This window comes from Hypomesus nipponensis, chromosome 11, assembly GCF_054491055.1.
Source record: "Hypomesus nipponensis isolate SF chromosome 11, ASM5449105v1, whole genome shotgun sequence".
Classification (NCBI taxonomy): Eukaryota; Metazoa; Chordata; class Actinopteri; order Osmeriformes; family Osmeridae; genus Hypomesus; species Hypomesus nipponensis.
Window position 1 is genome coordinate 12,674,073 of NC_140371.1, and position 25,967 is coordinate 12,700,039.

At 40.8% G+C, this 25,967-nt stretch overlaps 1 protein-coding gene across 1 annotated transcript; it reads right to left on the reverse strand.

Annotated features, from left to right (window-relative positions):
• Positions 1-113: 113 nt before the first annotated feature.
• On the reverse strand, positions 114-25,512 carry LOC146268158 (uncharacterized). The gene is made up of 8 exons (XM_084667169.1): positions 25,146-25,512; positions 16,593-17,422; positions 10,408-10,569; positions 6,697-6,859; positions 5,490-5,629; positions 4,864-4,985; positions 2,499-2,603; positions 114-1,889 (listed from the first exon to the last, which is right to left on the reverse strand). Exons 1-7 carry the CDS (start codon positions 25,222-25,224, stop codon positions 2,507-2,509), a joined length of 1,593 nt encoding a protein of 530 aa, XP_084523295.1. The 5' UTR covers positions 25,225-25,512; the 3' UTR covers positions 114-1,889; positions 2,499-2,506.
• Positions 25,513-25,967: the final 455 nt, after the last annotated feature.

Sequence of the window (25,967 nt, forward strand, 5' to 3'; positions counted from 1 at the left end):
TTCTCTGCTTGCTGTTCTCAACTTCCAAGGTTTCTTTCCAAGGATGAAGTGACTGCAGAGTGGTTCGATATCAATCCAAATGCAGGAACTAAAACAAGCCAACATTAATAATCTAGTGTCAAAAACTGCTTTATTTTTAAAAATATATTTGAAAAAATGATACAATATGCACATTAGAATACATTTTCCAAAACAAAGTACAATATTCTTTACATACACATCACCATATTTCATCTTGAAGCTCCTCGACAGTAAATTACGTATATCTGACATGCAAATAAGTATGTACTGCCTCGTGAGACTGATTTCCTCAATACTTTTCAAAGCAAATTGTATCTAGAGGTACATATTGTACATTATACAGCTTGAGTACACCATTATTTCATTGTATTTAGAAGCACGTTGTTAGTATGTGTGTAGTAGTCCTTACCATTCTACTAGTCTTTTATATTGCTCACATTTAACACATAACTCTGTTGGTTACAGTAAATACACAACTCAAACGTTTTGATGTTATAACATGTCCAGGAGTAGATGGTCAAATCTGACTTCCAGCTAAAACCATTCTAGAGTTAAGGATTTTCAAAACCTTCTGAAAATTGTTGTTCTAACTAGTTTTCTTATTCCTTCCACAGTTAGACTAGGGAGCCTCAGTGATGTCCTGTAAGAGTTAAGGGGATACTAAATCACTGTTAGCTTGTCAAGTACAACCTTTTATCCTCGTGTTCAACTCATCAGGAAGTCTCCACAACATGTGTAGCAGTCGTTGATGAAATACATTTTGTGATTGATGAATTTTCCTCCAAGGTTCTTAACAGTTTTGAGTTCAATGTTTCAAATAAACAGATGGATAATGTTATGATTTATGGACCAGCATACCATACCACTGCGGGAAAAAGATAAGTGACTAATGGAAAAGAGACTTTGTTATATAATATTCTGATATTACTGGTAGTCCTTAATGGTATACACATTTATTTTAGTGTTCAATGAAGCCCTTTATAACATATTAAACCTTCCTCTTCACATTAGAGTGAAGCAGGAGTTAATATACACCTCTTGAATATATACATACATACATACATACATACATTTTAGATACATACACACACTCAAACACACACACAGACACACCACATGGACTTTCAATGTGTACAGCACACACTGCAATAAGCCATCCCTGTATAATACACACATATTTATTGTTCACATTAAACATGTTATAAGATTGCATGGTTCTTGAATGTGGCAAATAAGCTCACATTTTTACCTCAAATTATTTGAAAAATCATGTGAAAGGATCACATCAAATAAATGATACATGCAGCAGACATTAGCAGCTCTTCTCGGATTAATTAACATTTGTGTCAGAATCCAAGTATTGCAATATACAGGCTACGTGGTCTAATGTTCTCGACTTTATAGTTATAACCGTTACACTTTTTGTCAAAGTCAACGTTAACTACAGTATCTGGTAGGTACTGTCCCTCAAGATATTGTCCTTATTTGCTATATTATTGCATACTGTACTTATGGGTTGAAATATATGCCTGTAAAATGTACATACTGTATATTAGTTTTGTTTAGATAATGCATCTTCAAAACACATAAAAGTATAACGCAAAACATTGTGTGGTAAACAAACCTCGTATCTTGAAAACACCAATGTTCCCTTAACTGCAATACATGTTTTCCAAAACTATCTTAACAGAGCTACATCTCCATCCTTTTTTATTATACTCTCTTCACACTTTTTGTCATTCATCACTACTATTTACCCTAATGTCATCCCTCCTTTCGTACTCCTCCTTTCCAGTCGAAAATCTGTGCAACTTCACTGTGTCCTCCTCTTTAGAATCTCTTCCCACTTCAGGCCATCTGTTCTTTATCTTGATAGAAAACAAAAACAGTCAGTTTGGGCAGAATGTGCCAGAAGTTCTGCCTCCTCAGCTTCAGAGAGGGGAGACAAGCTATGTTAATATTATTTCCAGCCAATCTACACAATCAATATCATCAGTATTTATTTCTATTTCTTGTACTTTTGCAAAATGCTTTTGTAAATAGTTTTTGTTTTATCATGGGTTCATTACAAGATCATGTTAATCAAGGACATCACTGTACTTTTCCAACTCACTGATATTACAGTGAAGCAAAATCTATCTGAGATCACACACACACTCGTAAAATACACTCACACATATACCATCACACGCACACAGGCACACACACCTTAAGACCTTTCAGAGGTACCAGCATCACCCTGCCATATATCTGTCTTATAATATATACCTCAGACATGAATCAGCTTAACACCCGTCTCATTCATCAGCCCCCAGACCGTGAGACCGTCTCAGGGAGAAGGTGGGAGCTCCAGCCAAACTCTCCAGCCAAACATGATCTATCACTTTCAACACAACTCAGTCACACTGGGGATGGATGGGTGGAATATTTCCCCTCCTGTAAGTAAGATCTCAAAGGAAAAGTATAACATTGTGTACCTGCTTTTCTACTGTAGCCACGGGATGTCCATTTTGTTCTGATGTCCCAGGGCAATCATTGAGTTTCGGTTTCTGCCAGGCAAGTCCACTGGTCCCAGGTCAGGCCTGGCAGGAGAATAGGATAACATTACTGGTAAGCTCCATACCAATGACAAGCAGTAGGGTTTCTAGGGAGCAACATTAGACTGAAACTGGTCTAAGGAGGGTACGCAAGCCACGGGATGGACATCCCGTGGCTTAAATTTCAAGGGGGACATCACATACTGTAAAACATTTTTTATTTCTCTTCTGTCTCCAACAAGTCACGCTTTTATGCCTCATTCCCCTCCGCCCCCCACACTGTTAGGTCAAACCTACACCCTTGAGAACATAATACGTGACTAGATTTAGATTCATCAAAAGAGTTACCAAGCTTATCCTCTATAGAAAAACATATGTACATATATCTTACATGTCTTATGCTTATGTTTGTTAATCTAGGAGATGAGGATCTCCCTTTACGTGAATTCAGTGTGGCCCATATCTCATCAGACCCATGTTGAATCTATGGGGATTTCTTCTCGTCTACTCCTCCAAGCATACCAGCAACCTGACAGAACAACCCCAAACACTATTGGCCTGGGTTACGGCCAAGCTCCCTACAGGAGGAGTGCCCCACTGAAATCATGGAAAGGGTTGAAGGAATGAACAAATAGCTGTTCTCTCCACTAAGCCCGTAACTCCCACCAGATTCCTGTGTTCTACAACCCTTCAAACAAAGAAATACCACAATTTATACAGAGGCACACCCGTCTTGCACATGCAAAAAAAAAAATCTGTCCTACACTAAAAATTGTTCAGGCTGTCAACGCTTGACATAAAGTATTTCTCTCTCTCTTTCGCTCTCTTTGCTTCTCTCTCTCTCTTTCACTCAGAATGTTGCCTTTAAAGCCCTTGTGTAAAATAACTCACATTCCATCTGTAAGGACAATCTTGTTTTTGTTCAATAAATAAGGGAGGACCACAGACCATGGTGGATGTAATCTGGCTTTGAACCTGTGCCATTTAACCCGGTCTGTGCAAGTCAACACTCAGACCCAGAGAAAACCCAAGGTAATCTTGGGTGCCATGCAGTAAACTCTTTAGGAAGTCAGGGGTGGTGAGAGGAAATAATGGGTTTACAGTGCTGGGACATGATAACAACATTTGTGTAGTCACTGAATAAACACCATAAAGTGTCTCTCTGGACTGTGCACCTGATTTCATGTTCTTATGTTTTGAAAATGATGTTGTAAAATTGTTTTGGGTTTGTGGAAAGACAAGGGGTGCATCCCATGGCCTGGTGCTTGAACGGTCATTTGTACTGGTAAAATGGCTCCATCTGCTGCCCGTTGGCTTTCTGGCGATAACAGGGATAGACCAATGCATGGCGGTCTGACACCTGAGCCAGATTACCTCATCAAACTGGAGGGGACTGCTTATATGGAGGGGAGAGGGTGGTTACCCAGGTATGTATTTTCACTAAAGCTAGCTGGAAATATCTCAACCCCAAAATATAGTAAACCGTACTCAGGGTTTTGTTTCAAATTCTTTGAATACATCAGATCCAAATGTTCAAATCCTTATTCTGAAATTGTTAGACAATTTTTATCTTTATTTTTCCAGCACTGATTTATGCATACTGGGTTAATTCTGTAAGGCTGGGTGTCAAACCAGCCCCCACCTATCATATGCTTAAGTCTGGAGTTTCTGGACGGTCTCAACTTGATGGCTCTCACACCCCATTCAAGATTAGTCTGATTGGTTGTCCTTGTGTATAAAGGGAATTGTAATGCATTGTTCTGTGGATTCTTTACCTTGTCCTACTGTCCTACTCTTTGCTCACCTCTTGCTTTCTCTCTAATTTACAATGATCATGGTAGAGTAGGTAAGATTTAAAGCCTTCATTATGTAATATGTTTGCCTTGTAATTGATTTCATTCATTTGCGATGTTATTAAATGCATATGTAATTTTAACCTTACTTTGACCATTCTTGCTCTGATTTAACCCATAGAGTCAAATAACTATAAGTTCCATTTGTATTGGCATTATTTGGTTTATCTAATACTGTTCAGTTTCCCATCTTCCTTTAAACCATAGGAGATTTGTTTTGGTTGTTTGGCCAATATTTAACCCCCTACAATTCCAACACATGAAAAGTAAACAAGGCATTTAACATGAACCTTCTCCCAGAATGCCTGAACACGACACAGCAGCAACCCATTCATATTCACCATTCCTCTTATTGGAAAATATCCTGCTCGTCTGAGGTCTGTGTTTGTTACAGTAGTTGTGTATTTCTTTAAATACACCACTTTTTAAGTCCTGGCTAAGTGTGTCCTCACCGGTAGAGTTGTGGACAGGACATCTTCAGGGACGTGGAGGTCAGACTCAGTCTGCTCTGGTTTCGTAGCTTGCTCTTCTTTACCAGGTCCTTCACTCGCCCCCATGTGTAATTCTCACTCAGCTTCACACACACACACACACACACACACACATAAAATTAAAATATTGGGATTTTTGGTAATGTGCATACACATCAAAGGGTGGAGAGGCGGCAAATAAGTGCAACGCCTTGCAACCTGCAACGCCTTGTAACTAAAATACTTAAAAACAAGTGTTCATCATTATTTATGGCCCATATTTTTGGGGATCAAGTTGTCTGCTGTTTGTTGAACTTTACACCTCATGACGTAAATCACATGATGTCTCTTCATCCTCCTCCAGTCACTTTATCATAATTAAGATGTTTAGTAGACTAGTAGATCTCATTTAAGTACTGTACTGTACTCCTAGAAATACTGTAAATTTGATTTACTTTACATTTGGTTCCCTTTATGAATGTCAAACTTGATCACGTGTATCTGCGTGTCTCTTAGTTGGGAGTTAGCCAAGCACAGAGTAAACACGTGAAGGATGTTGCATTCCACCCCAGTGAATCGCAGAGGAAACGTTGTGTGCTGTGACTCACCCGTCTGTGGGGGGCAGAGAGCCTTTCGGAGCTGTCACAGAGATACCGCGCTTCCCCCTCCGTGTAGCTCCTCCGGTTCAGACCTCGCCTCCACAGGGGCACAGACCCCAGAGATTGGCATCCAGCCTCACTGCCAACATCTGCCCACAGAGACACAGGTGAAATGGATCATTAAGTGATGTGTGTGTGTGTGTGTCTGTGTGTCTGTGTGGAAAATCCCTGTTTGCCTTATCACTGGGATCAGGGGGTTTCTTACAGTACAAAATCATGCTGTATCCTGCCACAATGTTCCCTGGTCACTTAGTCCCCTTTTCCCACCCCAGCTCCAGTTTCCTGCCCATCCGAGGAAGGAGTTAGGAATTCCTGAAACCACGGGATGTTGTATGTTCCCTCTATTCGCAGGATGCCAGGAATTTTCCTGCTCAAGTAATAATTTCCAACGTGCCCTCAGGCCCACTAGACTGTCACTCGCCTACCTGAGGACATGTGAGCCCCTCCAAAAACAAAAACACAGAGAACCGCAAAAACATTTGGGGAAATGACTCGGTTGCAGGGTGACCAACTTTGGGCCAGGAATGCAAGCTGAAATCTGGGAGCGTCAGACAGAAAGCACACCTGAGGTCCCTCCCCGGTCATGTTTTGAAACTTGAGATTTTCTAATGCTCTGAAATAATAAACCTGTTAAATTCTGAGAAAACCTTCAAGTCAAAGCCCACTTTGACTTTAGAAGAGTATTTTGTCATCTTGTGTGTGTTAATGAACCCAATTGGACCAGGTTATGAAGTGTGGATCCAGATGCTTATAATGGCAATAAAAGTAGGACGAAGGGAAAGCAGAGTTTAACTGGAAATGTCAGATTGAATTACTATCAAACCAGGACAACTGAAACTAAACAGAATAGTTTAAATTTGGTCCTATACAGTGACTGGTTGAAAGTGTCTCAGTTAATGGTATGGTAAAATGGTAAAAAAAAAAAAAAAGGTCTGTACTGTACAATTAAGAATGACTTGACCTGTGAATGACCTGGCAATACTTTTATTGACTGTAATATACTAAATGTGAAGGTTTTTATGAGTTGGTCAGTGTTTTACTGTATTTACGACTGTGATTAAAAATAGATAAGGTCCACTGCATAAGGTCCACTGCATACTGTAATCGACTGTGTCGACTAGGAAATTGCATTGCCTAGACTGAAAGTCCTACTGACCTCTCCGTAATGTGAGTGCCGAGTGGCGCGTGACCTCTGGGATAGTGGACAGGTCAGACAAGGTACTGTTGGAGGAGTTGAGGAACTCCCCTCTGGAGAGCTTCTTCAGGTCCTGGAAAGCCAGACTAGCTGCCCCACAGCTACAGTGCTGCTGGAAGAAGTCCTAAAGGAACAGACAGGAAGACAAGGCCCAGGCATGACAGTCAGTGTTTAGGATATGTGCTAGATCAGCTTTTTTGTATGCCAGAAAGTATGTATGTCTTTGGTCACCCATAGTTACAAATAAACTAACATGATATCACAGTCAGAGTACTGTACTGTGGCTTCCTCAAAACATCCTTGCTTAGAACAGACAGACCTTGGCAAGAACAAGAACACTTATGCACATTAAGTATGTTTTATTATTTCAATCTGAGTTTGTTGTTTTTCTCACTCCTGGGTCTTTCAACACTACATGCTTTGGTTCCAAGTAAACATCTGTTACAAATTCAGGTTATGGACGCCACACAAAGGTGCTCTATTGTTGTATTGAATGTTGCCAGGCACTTTAAAAGAGTCAGTGATATTTTGGTTTTACTATCCCAAACTGAATTTGGTTACTGTTTTCACCCTGTAATACATAATTCAGCATTCCGTACAGAGATAAATAAGTAGCCTACCTCCAGGTCCACTAAAACATATACAAATGTTCATCATTTTAAGACTCAAAAGAAAACAGTTTATGTAAGGAACAATTTCTCAGTAAAATCCAGACTGTACCATATCACACTGTAATATAACATCACCCCATACCTAAAAATATATTGTTTAGTCTGACAAAAAAAAAGTACTCCTCTACCTAACCTGTTCCACATCACTGAGCATTTACATTCACTGAAGACAGAGAAGAGCACAGGATGATAAACAGCGGCTGCGGTCCCACTCCATGACATTGTTTTTGTTGTTACAGGTTGGCGGCGATCTGACATCTCTCGCTGCATGCAGCACAACCGCACTTCTCTTCGCATAAAAGACATGTCCAGCCCTGGGAGGGTGGCTGTCACCGAGCATGTTTTCACTGTGGTCTACACCACCTACGAGGACCTGCGCATCTGTGTGTGCTTAGCTCTGTGGCCCATCTCAAGAGACACATGTGAGGGGAGTTGTTCCAAGGCAAGCCTGGGACCTTTGACCCCCCAGAAGAGGATTAGGCTGCTAGAGGTATTATGTGGTGTCCAGAACCTCTGGAATGTTCCCGGCATCACTTCCTGCCCCTTAATAACCCAGGGACAGGTTTAGGATGTTGTCTTTGTCTGAGATAATGCAGCTCTGAGAATAGAGAAGGAGGAGGCTATTGGGAGTGAGCTCACATTCATTTCTGGAAGTTGTAAAAGTGATTCTAGTGTATTATCTGTTAGTCGAGAAAGCCTGGATATTTTTTGTCGTGAAAAAAATCCAAAAATCTTTTCATGGGGGTGTGTTTTCTTCCTTTGTATCAAGGTCACAAGAGGAACTCTTGGCACAAGCACATGTCAACTTAGTTTTGCTATTTATATTCATTAGCAACTGCTATTATGGGATAGCTACTTCACTTTGGGGAAGTTGAAAGAGAACAACTTAGTGGTTCCATAATGGGAATGATCAAAAACAGGAGGAAGGGAGAAAAGTATTTCTATGTAGGTGGTAATGTCAATTGTCTGGGACTCATAGTGTTAATTATGTGTACGGCTGTGAGGTGCTGCTAATGAGAAAGATGAGGTGGAGGCTGAATAGGCTCAGGGATTGGAGAGTGTCTATTTGGTCCATTCATTGGATCATTCATTGGATCTTAAGCTCTCAGATAAGCTGCTTCTCTGTTTGATGTGTCATCCTCACACTAGCCTCGTGGCATCGCTTTTGAATTGCTCACAACAGGAGGCCTGACTTTGGACTGGGAAGGAACAACTGGTGTGGTCTTGGGTGGGCACGTCTTTCAGTTGAAGAACAGTCGTCTTTTGCAATGGATAGACAGTTTAATGTTCACATTCTATCGTTGAATCTCGTTTATTCTATCGAGTATTGTTGTAAGAGAAAGTCATGACCTTAAACCTTCAAACAGCGTTCAACTTGATAGAGGGGCTGTATGACAACTGTTCAGATACTCAGAGCTCACTCGCTTCTCACTACTCACTGTTTTCTATTGCTCGTCTCTCTCTCTACCTCTCTTTTTGCTCTCTATGCGCTCCCTCTCCCTCTCTGTCTCTCTGTCATCGCCCCTTCGCACCCTCTCCCTCTCCCTCGCCCTCTTTCTCTCACTCTCCCTCTCCCTCTTTCTCTCTTTGAAGGCTTTGAAGTGGAGGCTCCTGCTGGGTTTACCCACTGTTTTGGTGGAAAGCTTTTCCGGCCCCCAGGCCCAAACTGACATAGCTTGTTTCGAACCAGCTCTGTGAATCCCACTGAACATGCAGTATTGTGCCTCGCCTTCTTCACCAGGAAAAAACAAGATATCCACAACAATGTGGGAGTACAAAGGCAGAAATCACTACAGACAGGGGTAAAGTTCAATACTATTCAGAAAGGTGACGCCTAAGATTTAGAAAAAGATGTTACTGTCAGGAAATTATATTTTTGAAGGACTTGTACACAGTATTGTACAGTAGGTGCATCCAGCTAAGGGTTTACACCAGATATTACTTAGCACAAAAACACACTCTCTCTGAGTGCATATTATCGCTGTAATTGTTTTGAAGAGCAACAAAACTTAGTCTCACTGGCATTGGTAAGATAACATTGGGACCCCAGTTATTCATCCTGTTTGGGGAAGGAAAGTGAGAGTGAGGAGAACTGGGCCGTGGATTTTATAGGTTACACATTGTTAACTGGGCAGAATTTCTGCCATTTTATGAGCGCTTACTGGAATACTACCCAAATGGTGCTTACAACAAAAAAATAACAAACATATTCTTGCCCTGTGCTACTTCTTTGCTGACGCTGCGCTTGCTTGCACTTGTTTGTGCAAACTGTGCTTATATCCAATTTAAGGCTAGGTGTGAGACAGGGACATTCTCAACCAAGCTTACTTATAAACCTACAAAGCAATCCTTCTGTTTACGAGCATTTGGGATGACTGGGGCTAGTTTATTCAGATTCAGGGGGATAAACAGGATCTTGGTTTGCGATTTCACAATTCAGGTCATGGGGGCCATAACCAAACAAATCTGACAACTGAAGTAGTAGTAGGGGTATATCCATCTAGCCATCTGCAATGTGACATGTATAACCTACTGTGTTTCCTCACAGGTGTCAGGAAAAGCCTCTGAAGTTTGTTACATCCGATTGCCCCAATTGCACATATGTCCCTTTGTGATGCTTCAAGGACATTCCAAAATGTGTGCCCCACATGCATTTCCATAGGTTTGCAGGGGGATGACGCCAGCTGTTTATTACTGAAAATATGCTTTCATCCAGCAAGATTAACAACTCACCAGTGACTTTGGAGGACAAGCCATCTGGTAAACTATCTCTGAGGGAATGTGCTGTACCTCCTAACAAAGATCAATAACCATAGTCATTTTAGTTTTCCCTAAAATGATCTACCATTAGATTAATGTTGACACATCAATACTGAAGCACTTCACCTCTCAGAACATTGTACGTCATGGTTTTCAAATAAAAACACATCAAACTCATGTTTATCCCTAAATAGAGAGAAGGGCAAGTCAATATCAGTGTACACTGGACACTGCTGCTCACATCTTTGGTCTTGGTCATCCTGTTGTCCTTCTGCAGGCTGCAGATCTGTTTCTGGAGCCCCAGGTTGGTCTCCTGGAGCTGGCCGATCTTCTCAATGAGCTGGCAGATGTGTTCCAGGTAGCCCAGACCGGAGCCCAGAGGGTTGGAGTTGGCTTGCTGGACCTGTGTGACCAGGACAGAAGGAGTCAGAGTAGACTGATAAGTGTCAGGTAGGTGTGCTAAATACTGTTGTTACACACTATACCTGGTCACGTAACAATAAGAGCAAGCTACAGTACCTTACAAAATATTAGAGCTATGGATATTACTGCACATGAGGAAATAACATATATTTGGACCGCTTGTTGTTTGAGTTTTGTTTGAAGGTAACAGTAGAACTGTTAAGTTTACTCCTGTATGACTGATCTTTCGGCAAGAGCGGCAGTAAAGCATTGTGTTCAACTGTGATGAATTGATCATTTATTTATTATAAATCTATCTGCTTGTCTTTAAGCATACACTCAAGAAACATTACAGTTGTTACATTCTTGTCCTATAGAGGTACATTTGTGCAGTATATTCTTGAAAAATACTGTGGACCCTAACATGCCTTCTAAAAAGGTGCTCTATTACACGGTTCAAACACCACTGTCTTAACACTGGTGTTATGTCAGATGACGTAACCTGTCAAGGATGATGTCTGCTATTCAACACCTCAGCACAATTTCATCATCACTTCAGAATGTTCGGATGGAGGTGTTTTATGACTACCAAAACATTGTTATATGTGAATCCACATAGGTCACTTTTACAACTTGTAATCATTGTCCAAACCCATAAATGCATTCCAGTGTCTGGGCTGTTTGTTTTATCTTGAAAATCATGTTAGGAGTAGCCAGATGGATGTTAGAAGACTCCAAGGGATTATGGGTATGATCTTGTTTTGGTGACCTTATATAATAACGGCATACCACAGTGTCAGTGTGTATGTTCTTGCCAGTTTGAGTAATCGTAACTTGTCATTTACAGCATTACCATAATGGTAATTTAGAAGCTTTAGCCCAAACATTAAAATAGTACGTCTACCACTGCCCAAAAGTTCAGGAACTTCAGCATTAGGAATAAATTATGATAAAATACTGGTAATGTAAGAGTGATGGGAACTATATAGCTGTTGGGTAGATTTGTAGAGGTGAAAACAGTGAGGACCAATATGACTGTGAAGTGTTCATGAGCAGGATGAAGCAGGGAAGTCAATTCTGTCGCTGATCAAATATATGACCACATCAGCAAAAACACCATTGTTTGTTTGTTCACCCCGGTGCAGTATGCTTTGCCAGAGAGTGACAGATGTTCAGGTTTTTCAGCAATATGAAAAGGAAATTTTGAGCAAATATTTATACAATCGTCAACATTCCAAAAACTGTCCCAACAAAAGCAGGAAGTGAGCTTCGGTCTGGGCCTTTTCCCTCTCTCACAAAGCCTTTTTCCGTGTCTCTCCTGTGAAACCCCAGTAAGGGACCTGTGCATTGATGGAAAGAGGGACCAAACACTGGGAAACCAAGACATAACAACCAGGAGGATGACATCACTCGTTTCCTCTGACGGAGAGAGAGAACGACTCTCTGCACATCACAGGCTGGGGGCTTCAGAGGCACAGCCATGAACACATTTCCCTTCATTCAGCAGTTGTCACAGACTTATTTATGGATTACGTGTGCCTTGTAATGTATTTAAGTACCTGTTCTCAAGCATTTTCAGGAGTCCGGTATGTTATTTTTTGTTTCACGTTTAAAATGGGAGTTTATATTAAAAAACTACCCCAAATCCTTTTTTACATGACAGGATTGCCATAAAAACCTAAAGTTGGCTCAAATGACAAACTACTGCTTATAACGTATCAAGTATTTCAGTATGACTACTGTACTACCATCACAACCTCTCCTTAATCAGGTGGCTGTGGCCAGTGACAAGTGCACAGTCTCATGCTTCTAATCCCAGCCGGGTTTCACAGCTCCAGCCTACGGTAGGATAAGGTCATAGATTCCTCCTAGAAGTGACCTTCTTCACATTATATACACACACACACATTCACACGAACACACACACTCAAATGCAAACAGAGTCTGTCACGTTACGGGAGGATATGACACAGGTAGTCATTAGCAGTCTTCCTGGCAGAGGCACGATGACTGAAGGGTGGGTCTGATCTTATCGGCCCACTACAGCCCCCAAGAGACCCTGACCGTTGGTTTGTGGGAGGTCGCGAAGAGTGGAAGACAGGGAATGTCCCACACACGTACTCACAAACATACACATCTTGTGCAGTATTTTAGACAAACATATGCACACAACATCCCGCACTCAGGAGGAAAGGGTTATCAAAGTTCATGACATAAGAAAGGTCCTGTGTCTTAGAATCTTTCTTGCGTGCCCTTGGTTGTGATGGGGTAATGGATTACAATAGTTTGGCATGTTGGGAAACCTATTTGTACTATTAATGATCCATTATTTACAGTATTATGTCATTACAGGTATACTCGATTTTGCCTCCATTTGATGACCAAAATGTTTTCAAATGATGCATAGCCATTAAAGCCATACTTACATTTCTGCTCGCATTCACTGTAGGGTTTGAAAACATGAGCATGATCTGAGAATAATAAAAGATAATTTTAGAAAACATTGGCCTCGTTTGGTCTTTCTTTTGGGATATTTCCATGGTGTCTGCTGCCTGTCTCTTTCCTAAACATGACAGTATTCAAATGGAATGGAGCACCAGATGTGGGGTGCGTTCAGAGATAGGGAGAGAGATACTGGCAGTCCACATTTACTGCTTCTCCAATCCAAAACCCATTTGTTTTTCAGCACAAACAATGTGGGGAGTGTTTTAGATATTATTCTTGCCTCGCTGATCTGTAGTAGATCTCTCAAAGTGCCCAGAAGGGGAATCACACAATGTGCCTGCACTGGTTCTGAGTCCCTGACAGCTTTGACATTAAAAGCAGTTTTGAAGACTTACAGAAGGCCAGATTGTGAGTGGAAGTGGGTGTATTGACAGTGGTGTGTACTACACTGCATATTCCAGTTAGAATGTGTTCATTTTCTAAGAGACTTTCACAATTTAAATCTGATTTAACATACATGAATGGCACATTTCATGTATGGCATTTCAATTAACAGACACAAGCACACAAACACATTGGTGCCTGAAGTTCTGCTTTCTATGTCAAGTTAAATGGATAAGTGGATTGTTTTTCCTCTCAAACCTCTCCAAGTCAAATGGGTACTATGTACAGTACACAGTGTATGTTACGGATAAGGAAGTGTATGTTAAAACCACAGAGCGGAAGATGAAGGAGTATGGTTGCTCCTCTAGTTTTATTTGTCAGCTATACCATATTTCACACTGTGCAACTGAGTGGGAAAGTGTGCAGGCAGTTTTCCACACAGAAACAGGCCTGCAGGACCAAGATCAGAAAGACGCCTAATCCCATCCATATGATCGACATTCTCCTCATGTTTGAAATATGTTTGCTATGCAGTGTCTCTTTCATGACTGTATCTTTTTATGTGTCGTTAGATAGCAGTGCAGAGAATTGAATTTAGCTTGCTTGTCATTTTGAGCTGTGCTGGTGTGTTGTTTGAAAATACTGTATCTTGTGTCCATCCTACCCCCTTTGAAGCACCTCCATCCTACCTACCCCTCCACCTCCCCAGGCCCCTTGAGAGACACAGAGAGGAAGGCAGGGAAACGTTAATGTTCTCAGATAAAAACAGGGGAGGGGTAAGGGTCAGGAGGATTAAAGTCTCAACCAATGCATCTCTGCATAGTGCCCCATTTACCCAGTGAAGGAATAAAATGATTACCTGTGATGACAAGTGACGATGAGGATGAAGATATCAGCAATGTACCTTAAAGTAGGCCAAAGTGGGGCCCAACCTTGTGAAGAAAATACCAGCCGTCCGCTGTTCTCTCCGTGGAGCCCTAGCAGCTATCAAAGGGTCTTTCTCTGCCTAAATATGTGAGTCATTTGAGCTATTTGACACCTGTTTGATGCGTCCAGGTAGGCCGCCAATCTTTAGACCAGAGGAACGCCCGGTGCCCAGATGAGAGAAGGGGCGGGCGGTCGTCGGCACCATCGCCGTAGCCATCTGCACAGTCACTCAGCACAGATGAACAGGTGCTGCGTGACATGTGGGAGCATGAAACAGGCTCCTCGCACTGTACTGCGGAGCCTCTCCCTGTTTTTCCACTAGCCTGTGTGCAACACACTGGGGCGTTTGGGTTCCTTTTCAACCTGCGGCTCCATAATAAAGCCTTGTCTGCATCAGAGCTGCGAGCGTGACATTGTTGTGAAAGACTGAGACGGGAGATGGATGAAACTCGGCTGAGATACAGTATGTGGCCTTTGAAGTATTTGTCTAGTTTTTGCTAGTTTTAAATTCTTCCAAATCGTGGTGTACTTAGATACACTAAGATGCAGAGCAACAGAACACCCGCAGGGGAATGTCACAGGTAACATCTGGGTCTTGTTGAGCATGTACGACATGTTTGATTCATATTTGTTCATATTTAGGTATTAGGTATATTTAGGTATAAATATGTTATGGACTCAGTAGGTATAGTCTAAAGTATACCTGTGTTTCCTGGGAAAAGTCACTGATGTCATTACTTTCATCACAATTAGCTTGACACATGATCCCAAACAGACCCACACTTAAGCCACATTTAGATGTATTATTAATTTCCCACAGTCTCATTATAATTTAAAAAAAACTGAAAATGTATGTACCATAGATGACCATAAATTGAATTAGTAGCTACTTCAGAAAGTTCTATCACAAGATCAACACATGAAACATTTCCTTATATCAATTTCCTTGAGGAAATACAGAACCAAACCCTAAAATAACATAAAATCATTCAGGTGGGTGTTCATGTGACACTGTCTCTTGTTTACATTGAAACGGCTATGGTGGTGTTGAAACTTGACTAAGATGTTTTTCGCATGTCAAACAGGTGATTGTGACTTGGCAGCCTGTGCAGCTGTCAGGTGCAGTTAAAAATTAGATTACATTGGGTTGTCTCTCAAAAAAAAATCTTCCCTTAACATGAATAAAAACACAGCTTTCAATGGCAAGCTTATATTATGAAACGTGCCTCTATTGGTCCCTATGAATGACTTAAGCTTTTTATTATGCTGCGCTCTTACAAAGGAAAAGGTGAGTTCAAAGAAAAGATGGAGGTCAACCCTAGATTACGTTTCTTTCTTCCTGAAAGAGATTTATTCCTTGAATGTTTGTGTATTTCCTGGCAAGAACTTAAAGCCGCTTTTGGAATGTAATTAAATATAATTCAATGCTTGTTTAGTGTGCAAGACTTTGTGCCATACAAATCTGTTTTAATTTGAATCACCTGAAATCTGTGTCACATAATGTGTCATAAAATATGAAAGGAATACTTTCTTTCAAGCGAAGACGACTTGAAATACAACCCTTATCATAAACAGTCCACTGGAGCCTCGTTGATGTTGGTAGTGAAGTAGTAGGAGACATTAAAGCTGCGAAGGGTTGGTAATTAGAGATAATAACACAGAGCATAAAGATTTTTGTTGTCCACCACCCAAAACGGCTTTCCTTGAATTCCCACCAGTCTGGAGGAAGTTTGAACAACCTCTCTAATTTTAACAGCTACATAGACCCAGGAATGGCAGGAAATGTCATGGCAGCCATAAAAGAAGAAAATTCCAAACTACAATATGTTCTATTTGATATAGGTCATAAGGTGCATTCAATTAGTATACATGATGTAAACATCCATTCTCGGATAAAAAAAATCATTTGGATGGCCTCATATTGGTTTGGAATCTTTTTCCATCCTCTAATCAAAGTTTTTATAAGGATGGCCTTATATTAGTTTGCAATCTTTTTAGACTTTTTTGTACATAAAAAATGCCTCATGCTTGTTATATGTCCTAGTAGTAACTACATTTAATACATATGGCATGGCTACAGCTTGCCATACAGTACTCATTCAAGTTGCTGTGCTGCGATAGCCACGTCCACGTAAATAACCCTTTATGGCTCTAACCTAAAACTGTAAAAAAATAAAAAAAACATTGGCAACATCTGTGCTCTTATTCACAAACATGGCAGAAGCCAAGTTTTGTGAGTAAATAACCTAAATGAAAAAAATGCATTACCTCACTGAGTCTGCAGCATTCTTCCATATACTCCTCCAGGCTGTCAATTGTAGAGCTTTTCCTTAGAGGATGCTGTTCAGTCTCGACTCCTGTCACACTGTCACAGGCCCCAGCAAAGCATGGGCTCCTTGGTCTCAAATTTTCTGAGTTGAACTCCTCTATAACAGCCTCATTCTCCACAAGCTGTTCAGAGGTCAACTCCTTTTTCTCAAAGGTGTCCCCCAAGGTTTCACCCTGGGTCCTTTCCACATCTGTGGCCTCCTTAGTGACGTTTAGCTCTGGCCTCTCAATTTCAGAGCCAAGTTCAGTCTCTGGGTTTACAACAGTGTACTCCCGAGTGTCCACAGTCGTACATAATGAGTTATCATTCGAGTTCTCTGTCTCGCTGGTTTCTGAACGCTGGTCGAGTGAAAAGAGTGGGTCAGAGGTCAGGACGGGAGTGTTCAGGTTACAGGAGTCACAGGAGGGCTCCCGGCTATGCACCACAAAGCTCTGCTCCGAGCCAGTGGGCGTGGACGGAGAGTTAGCCCCACTGGGCAGTTCGACTCCAGAGTCCTCAGACTCAAATTTGTAAAGCCTTGGGAGCTTAGTGTCAGAAAAAATAACAGACAAGTAGTCTGAGCTTGACTCCATGAGAGGCGGTCCAGGTATGTTATCGAGGTCCGAATTGCCCTCCATGGGTTTGACGTGTTCTGAGACGTCCTGCTCAGATACTGACATGGATATTGTGGATGCAGAGTCGTCACCGTTAAGGAGTTTTTCATGGGAGTTGTTGAAGAGCTTCATCTTGGTGAGGACAACTTCACTCTCCAGCACCATGTCCCCTTTTCCTGTGAAAGGAACAAGTTGTAGAACGCAATTAGTCAAAACAGTCCCTGACAAATACCTGAGTTGGTGCCAGTTTTCAAGTGTTCTTAGTGTAGTCTAAGAGCTGCAAAAGTATCATATGCCCGATAAATTGAGTTGCATGCATGTACCCTTCACTAACATCTAATTACTATATCTATTCCTTAGTACAGTGTCTGTTTGGAGCTAAATTAAAGAGTGTAACTGATTAGGTATGTGAAAAATTCCATCTACTGATGTTTTTGTTCCCAAGAACTCACAGTGGCATGTCCAACTCTTTTGACCATGAATGACACAGATGTACTGTCAAAATATACATCTAGTGGTACACCAGGATGGTTTTGTGAAACCCGAGGACTACTTTTTATACAATCCTGCATTCTTCAACTTTGGGGCACACACATACTCCAGGACACACATTGTGTGTATCTGTCCCACACCAGACTGTCCGGCTTTGATCTTAAGGTCCAGTTAATACCATTATGGGGTGCACTCATATGTGGCATCTCTTCTTTCTTGCTGCAAGCAATCTGATACGTTTCGCTGCCAATCAACCATTCTTTTCCTAACTTTGAATTAGGAAAAAAGCGAGATACCATTTTGCCAGTCTTTTCCCTGGGAAAGCAAAGGTCTAATTCAATGTTTTGTCTGTATATTTTGAGTACCTTTTTTCTCTCGAGCATGAAAGCAAACATGTAAGATCAATCTTCGACAACAGAGGAAATTCAGCAGCTTCCCACTTGTTAAATTCAATTACTCTTAAGATTGTACTTTTCATGAGTTCAATTACTCCCGAAGAACTTCAGACAAATATTTTTGGGATAGGAATTTTAATTTGAAGCAAACAACATGTGGTCAGAAGAAAAAAAAAAAAAAGTTATTTCTTGTGATTCTAGACCCCGTTTTAGAATCAAAACATATTTTCCTTTTTCTACAGTTCCCACTTAAGGAGTTGGGGTGGGTTATAAAAGTAAAAACATTCCTTTGGGGAATTTCATTACTGATTGATTGTTAGGAAATTATTCAGTACAAATTGTGATTGAATTTGTAAGGGCAGCTAAACTGATGACTAATGCGTCAATGAAAATTATTCAATGTATTTTTGAAAGCTCTGGTAGCTTGATAGATCAGGGGCTGTAAAGTATCTAATTATCATGCTGTATGCCAGCTAATAACAGTAGAAAAATACAAGTGGGACATTGGGTTTGTTTGGTCAGTTAAAAAGGTTGAGATACTTACAAATCAGTACACATTTCTTTTGATTACACTGAGAATAACATCCACCATAATGGGGACACACCCATGTTTTCAAAGAGAACAGTTGTGATAAACCTTTTTCAATTGGACAGCCCTCTGTTAAAACAGTATAATTTTCAGTTTGTTTTGTCAGTTTGTCAAGTACTGGTTTTCAGGTCTTTTCCTACTATAAACAATGGCTGTGTTTTCCTTGTCTGTTTACAGTAAACGTCTCAAAATAATTAGCTGGAAACATTCCACAGTCCATCGAAAAATACTGTATGCAAACATTTACATTTAGAATTGTTAATAATCTAATAATCTGTTCTCATTTACATTATTTGGGTTAAATGGGATGATTTGGTACATCTCACTTACAATGAATTTCTGTACTTTTGTTATGGCTGCTATAGTGCTGATGATGTTCCACATGGAGAGGAATTCCACTTGTCCAACTTCAACCATCACACCACGAAACAAATTGTTAATGTAGGCTAATAAACATATTTCCTGTTTTCTACAAATGCCAGGATGATCTAGTGCAAGAAAACCTTATAGGGAGATAAATAAGAACTGCATGGCTCTTTAAATTCCCACAGATTGTTTCCCAATTACCTCAGATTAGATCACAACCTCACATATTTGAACAATGAAGGCAAATCTGATCCCAAGTGCATTTCTAATTTCATTCAAGTCCCTTTTGAACATGGCCTAAGAAGAAGCATGTAAAGTCTTCAATGACAAAACAGGATTTACAGTATATGTATTTCTAAACAGAGTTACAAGCAGAAGTAAGAGAACAAAAACTAGATTTTTTTTAACTCTGTTCCTTTCAAAAAAGGCTTAGATTTGATCTTACAGTGTGCAATCTTGTAACCTGATCTTTCAGGCAGATCCACTAAAAATAGTAGATGTGGACAGCACTTGTCGTACGGCTGTAAATTAACTTTAAGACCTCGTTAAACATATTCACAGCAGTTTACTAAGCCTTGATAAGGCTACAAACCTCTTGGGGAGATATGAGAATGTATAACCCAAGTCTCGCTCCTCGTGTGTCACTGCCCTGATAATCTCTTAATTGACTTTCTCATGTCAGTGTATAGTCAGTCATCTGCCAGTGAGTGGTGGGAACTGTTCTGACACAGTGGCAAGAGATCTCACACAGTGATGAGAATTAAATGCTTAAAGAGTAACACTGACATACACTACAAATACCTCCGGTCATTGTGCTGTTTTACAGCCAACTTGTGTAGTTGTTGAGAATATATAAGTTATGAGTAATTAATTGGCATAAAATTGAAAATATTTACCACTTTGAGACAACACATGTCACCGCAAAGCCCTTCAACTCAAAAGTTCATTTGTTGAGTCTCCATTGAAATGCTAACAAACTGTAAAGATGTTTTATGCCAAATGTTTTATGCCAAATGTTTTATGGTTGAAACCTCACTCAAAGCATCATGCGTTTGTAAATCAACATATAAATACATGTCAACTATAGAAATATGCCATTATTTATTTATTCATACCCTGAAATGGTTCACACTTAAACATTCCTGTCCACTGGGTCTGGCAGGGACATGCTTCAAATAGGGCACACAAAAAAACGTTGGTAGAAGTGCATTTTTTTGTCGTTGTCCCGACTAAAAACAATCTGCATCCTAAATCCCCTTGGATTTTCAATTAACGCCCCCAGGACCTGGCTCTCTGTACCGGGGAGATCAAACAAACCTTCAGCTACCACCCAGGAGCTTGCAATCTTAAATATGTATTATAAACAACCTGCCAAGGAGTATGAATATGCCAGAGGTACAGTACAGGACGGGACAACAATTCTAAACATAATCAAGATCAGTAGCCGTGTTAGATGAATATGAGAGCAGAGTATTTGTTTTTCCTGTCAGTTGCACTCTGTACCTGACAATACTTTCTTTATTCAAGACTTTATCGCAAAGCAGTAATGGGCATGGTTTGGCAGGACATATTTTGATATGTGGCAAGCCTGAAAACTGGGTTTTCTGGTTTCTAAGTTCACTTTGGGTAGTTATAGATAAAAAAAAAATACAAGACTCAAAAGTCTGTAAAGCATTCTCAATTTGTAGCACAATATGCACAACATGGACGTTGAAAATACTTTAGCACGGCAAATAAATTCATTTTAGGCATGATACCATCAACGCTAACACTTGTTTGTAAGTTCATCTGTAATATGCATTATACTCTGTCATACAATCATAGTGTGTAGCCTGCATGGATGCTGTTTGTGGACAGTACTCCTCCAAGACATCTTTTCCCTATTAACAGCATTAGGAAAAAGGGGATCTATTTTCAATGACTTAACACTCAAGGAATTTATTTTCAAAACCAAGAAAGTGGAGATGAATTAAAGATGGAGAGAGGAATTTGACACAGATTCAAAGTTAAAAGACAAGTTGCTTTTAAGAGCAAATATGACAGCAAATCTTCTCAGAATGTACTTTCATCCCATTTTATTGTCCACGCCTGACTCCTTGCCAGTGCAGTACATGCCTGTTCCTGTGCATTAACTGACAAACAATAGTAACGGGACAAGACTGACTTTAATTACACACTGAAGTCACCTTGCTTATTGAGCCATGTAATCTGACTGCTGCCATTGTTATCCAGTCTTCCAGGCCCAATCCTCCTAATCATCCACACCTTAGCAGGTGTTGACATCCTCCAGGTGTCCTCTTCCCAAACACAAAAACAGATATTCTATCCTGTAATTGTCTAGACTTGGGGAATCAGCCTATCACCAGGTACATAGCTTACTAACCCCCACAACATGTCATTACAAACAGCCCCTTGACTCCTTAATGACAAACTCCCACATTTCCCATGACGTGAATATCATTCTCACTCAAACTACAACCAAGAAGGTAATGTCTGAGGGCAAAAATACATATACTTAGTCATTGACAATGGATATTTTCTTGGGTTTGCCTCATTGAAGGGGAGTTAAAGTCTAGGGATTGCCCTTTTGCCCTCTTAGAAGTCTGGAGCCCAGACTCAGTGGGAGAACAAAGCTGCTGGGAAGGCTGTCACTCCCTCACAGAGGCAAAACACGGCTGGTGCCAGAGCTTAGTGGGTTTAGGGAGTGGCCCAAAGATGTGCTGGGTAAAAGACACACGTGTTTGTGTACCAGTACATACGTGTCTCCAATAGTTCCATCCTGGCTTCTGCCTGAGAACATCCATACGCCACACTGATTTCACATTCCAATCCTGCTTTCATCCTCGGCACTATGGGCTGGGATCCCAAAAAACTATAGATTGATTACCACAATGCAAGTATCCCAACATATTTATCCGTAGACTATCAGTCTTTACAATTCCACTTGAGGTTTTGTCAACCCTTAAAAGGGCGTATTCCAGATTCTCTCTCTCTCTATAGTGGTTTCAAAAATAGGACCTGTCCTCCAAAGCAGGTGTGCTTACCCCTTCTTGATGCAAAGAGCTGATTTGAGAGTTCCTGAGGCACTAAGCATGTGTCAGTCCTCTGGCTAAACTGTTCATTCAGTTGCCCCTTAGATTCTGTGTGGAAAGGTCATAAACAGGCCATCACAAGTTGGCTATTTTTACGGTCCAAAGGGTTCATTGGTATGTCAGCTCCCTGTTACTACTTTGGGTGGTCACTGGTCAGACTGACCTCAAGCCCCTAGTAAATAACCACCTGGTCTGGACCCTAATTCAATTACACTGTGTGGTTGACTTGATAATTGATTTGTTGTTTTTGTGTGTTTTTTTAACTACATTTCTGGAAAAATGTGAAAAAAATGTGTTTTAATTCCTCCACGGATAATTTGTACAATGCTTTTTTTTTCTCATGCCATAGAAGCACAATATTCTTCTCCATCAGGTGCAACAACATCTCAAGTGACACAAACCAGATGCCTTATCTGATGGCGTGTAAATTACTGCCACACATTTTCCCCCTTTCACCCGATACCACCTCATCCTTCCCTCTATCGCTGCATCTCTCAACCATCCCCCAAACTTTTAGGAAATGAGGGCACCTCACAACTGCATGTCTCTCAACACCTTGCATGGCCAGTATCCCTCCCACACACACACATACACCCAAACACTCTTCTTCCTTGGCCGTGACGTCGTCAACCCCAAGGATGGTTACCAGACTCCTGTCTTTATCACCGTGGGCTTGAGGGGGGCTCTCCGTTCCCCCCTATCAGACACAGTTTAGGATAAGGCAAGAATGTGCCTGAGAGCTGTAACTCAAGTCAAGTCTCCTCCAGGCTAATTTCCTTCGACAGTTCAGGTTCTGGAGTTTGACTAAATCCAAACTTATACGGCAGCCCCTCACCCACTCCTGTGACCTAGTCTTTCTTTAACTCTTTACATCACCAATTTACTGCCTAACTCACATTTAATATGAAATCAAATCAAACTTTCTGTATATAACGCATTTCATACCAGGAGGAAACGCAATGTGCTTATAATAGGCACATTAACAGTAACACAACAAAATTAATGCCCTTTATACAACCAAAACAATACTCCCTTCTCTCAATAATAACCTTCATCCACATAAGGAGAGACCTGACTGAAAACACCTTACTTATCTCAGTCATACAGAATGAAACACCAGGAATGACTTGGCCTTGGTGTTTTTCCTTGCCGGCTCTAAAGTTTGCATAAGGAGAAATACACGTTTAAAACTACTATCACTCCCCACAGGTTTCCAAAATTCCTGAAAACTGAATCATTCTTGACAGCTTTTTCTTTAATAATTATTTCATATTCTGGTGCCTACAGCTCACGTCCTGCTTCCTGAGTCAGAATGATAGGAAACAGAAGGAGAGGGAATATCTTGATGACATACATGTCATTTTCAAATACTGTGTTACTTATATCATGAAACAGTTTAATCTGAACTGAAACCTTTTTTGTGAGCTATTGTCTATTTTGAAGCAAAAAGGGAAGATTGAATCTTGACCCTCTTCAGTTCTCAACAAACAATCCTTACTCCCTGAAAAACAAACAGTGATCAAATAACAATGGGAGAATTAGAAGAATAGACCAATAAAGGCTTTGCCTTGCTGTGCTGTCGTGTACACTGTACACAATGTCAACGTTATCTTTACAATGCTTCGTTTCTTCTAGCTTCAAGAAGCATGGCAAACAACAGGATTCCCATCAGAGAAGGCCTTCTGTGGCTCTTTCACAACTGTAACAATGACAAGAATGCTCTCTCTTTCCCTGAGCTAAACTAATTGAGGATCTGAAGGAGTCGATCCTTGGCAGCAGGTGTAGGGGGTCCTACAGTACATAAGTGGTGATTGTTATCTGATAGAGGTGGATACTTGGAATGCAGGATAGTCTGATAATATAGGAGCGAGGATGAGAATGAGGACCTTGTATCATAAGGCACAGATTTTGTGGTAATACTTTTTCTTTTCAAGTAGTCCTTTTAAAAAACAGTGTTTTCCTTACGAGGAAGAAGTGACATTAAAAGTCCTAGCAAGAGCTTTACAACAATTATTTTTACTGTGTCGTTACAATACCACTTTTCAAAAGACTAAACTGTACACTACATTATATAAGATAGAGGGCATTCAAAACATGATTGTGTATTATCCCATATTATATGTCATAAAGCATCAGTATGAAGAATCAGATGATGTGGTTGGTTTGTCATACGATACAGTCTCTCCAGTTACAGCCAACACGAGGAGTTTGGTGCTCAAGAACGTGTCTCCTAAGACACAATCACCTACTCTTCCTACCGCTCTCCTCCTCTGATGAAGTGAATTTCATGGCATCCCTAGTTTGTGAAGAAACAAGCCACTTTTAAATATCAAACCTCTGTTCTTGTAACAACCAGATGGTGAATGAATCAGGATTCAAACCATGTTTTCTCTCCCTTGAATGTTTCCACAATTAACTTTATAGGCAGGGCAAAGCAAAAGCAATTGTGTCGTCTCGGTTTCAAATTAGACACAGCATAGTCCATACTCCTGCTGTCATTCTGGTGTGTGTCATAGTGATGAAAAACGGATTGCTGTTTTCAACACCATACTCATCATTTCTAGTGCATTCTAAAGAGCCAATGTCCACAATGAAATGTACTAGATACTGTAAATGCACTTTCTTTCCCTTAAATGCGCCAATCCTAAGAAATTAATCCCTTATTATTCAAGGTCTAGCACCAATGCCCTTAAGATCTAAATATCAGTTTTTATAGATAGACAGTGTTGTTTTTGATGAGATGATTAGCATCTTGAAAGTCAGGCTTCTGAAATAGTACACTTATGTCTAAAACAGCTCCTACCTCCAGGGTGAAATCATCCCCTTTCCCAAACCACAACCTCTCATCTACCAGACACTCAAATAACAATTTGTGTCTGAGAGCCCAGGTAGCATAGACAAGTTGGCACTAGATTAAACATCCTTTGAACACAAATACTTTTAAGTTAAATATGTTTTCTTCTACCTTTCCTCCAAGGGGTGAGGATGGAGAAAGACTTCTGCCAGCTGAACACCATGCTGGCCTTTTTCCTCTTCACACTCATAGATGGTTAATTCCACCGGTTCAGCAACTGCAGTAACAGTGAGCAAAAAACCTCTCCTCCTCCACAGAAGATACAGCAGAAAATCCCTCCTCAGTAGTTCCTTGTGCCTCTGTGTTGTTGTGGGTTTCTGCGTAGTCCAGCTGCTTTCAATGTCCCAAATAAACGTATAGATCAGTTCAGAGGGAGGCATTTGTTGTCATAGGTCGCAGTGCTGTGGGTGTCCCAAGTAGGGGTCATGGTGCCTGCCTGCCTGCCTGCCTGTCTGTGAGCAAGAGTGTGTGCGTGTCCAGCTGAGAAGAGTAAGGGGGCCGGGCTCACATCGACAACACACACAGGACCTCTGAGAGGAGTGGCAGCCAGCCAAGGGGAGGGAGGGAATGGAGGGAGGACAAGGAGGGAGTGGTGAAGGGAGGGAGGGAAGACTTGGAAGAATTCTGGTTAAAATTTAAATGTAACCTTAGGGCAAACGTGAGAGGCTAATATGTAACAGAGAGAGAGAGTGTAAAAGAGACACAGAGAGACAAAGATGGAGGGAAATACAGAGTGAGATAGAGTCAGAGAAAGAGACAGAAAAGGTGAATGAGAGACATAAACAGAAGCTTTATTACGGTTGAAGACCAACTGTCAGAGAGAGAGATAGAGATAGAGAGAGAGAAAGAGAGAGAGAGAGAGAGAGAGAGAGAGAGAGAGAGAGAGAAAGGAGAGAGAGAGAGAGAGAGAGAGAGAGAGAGAGAGAGAGAGAG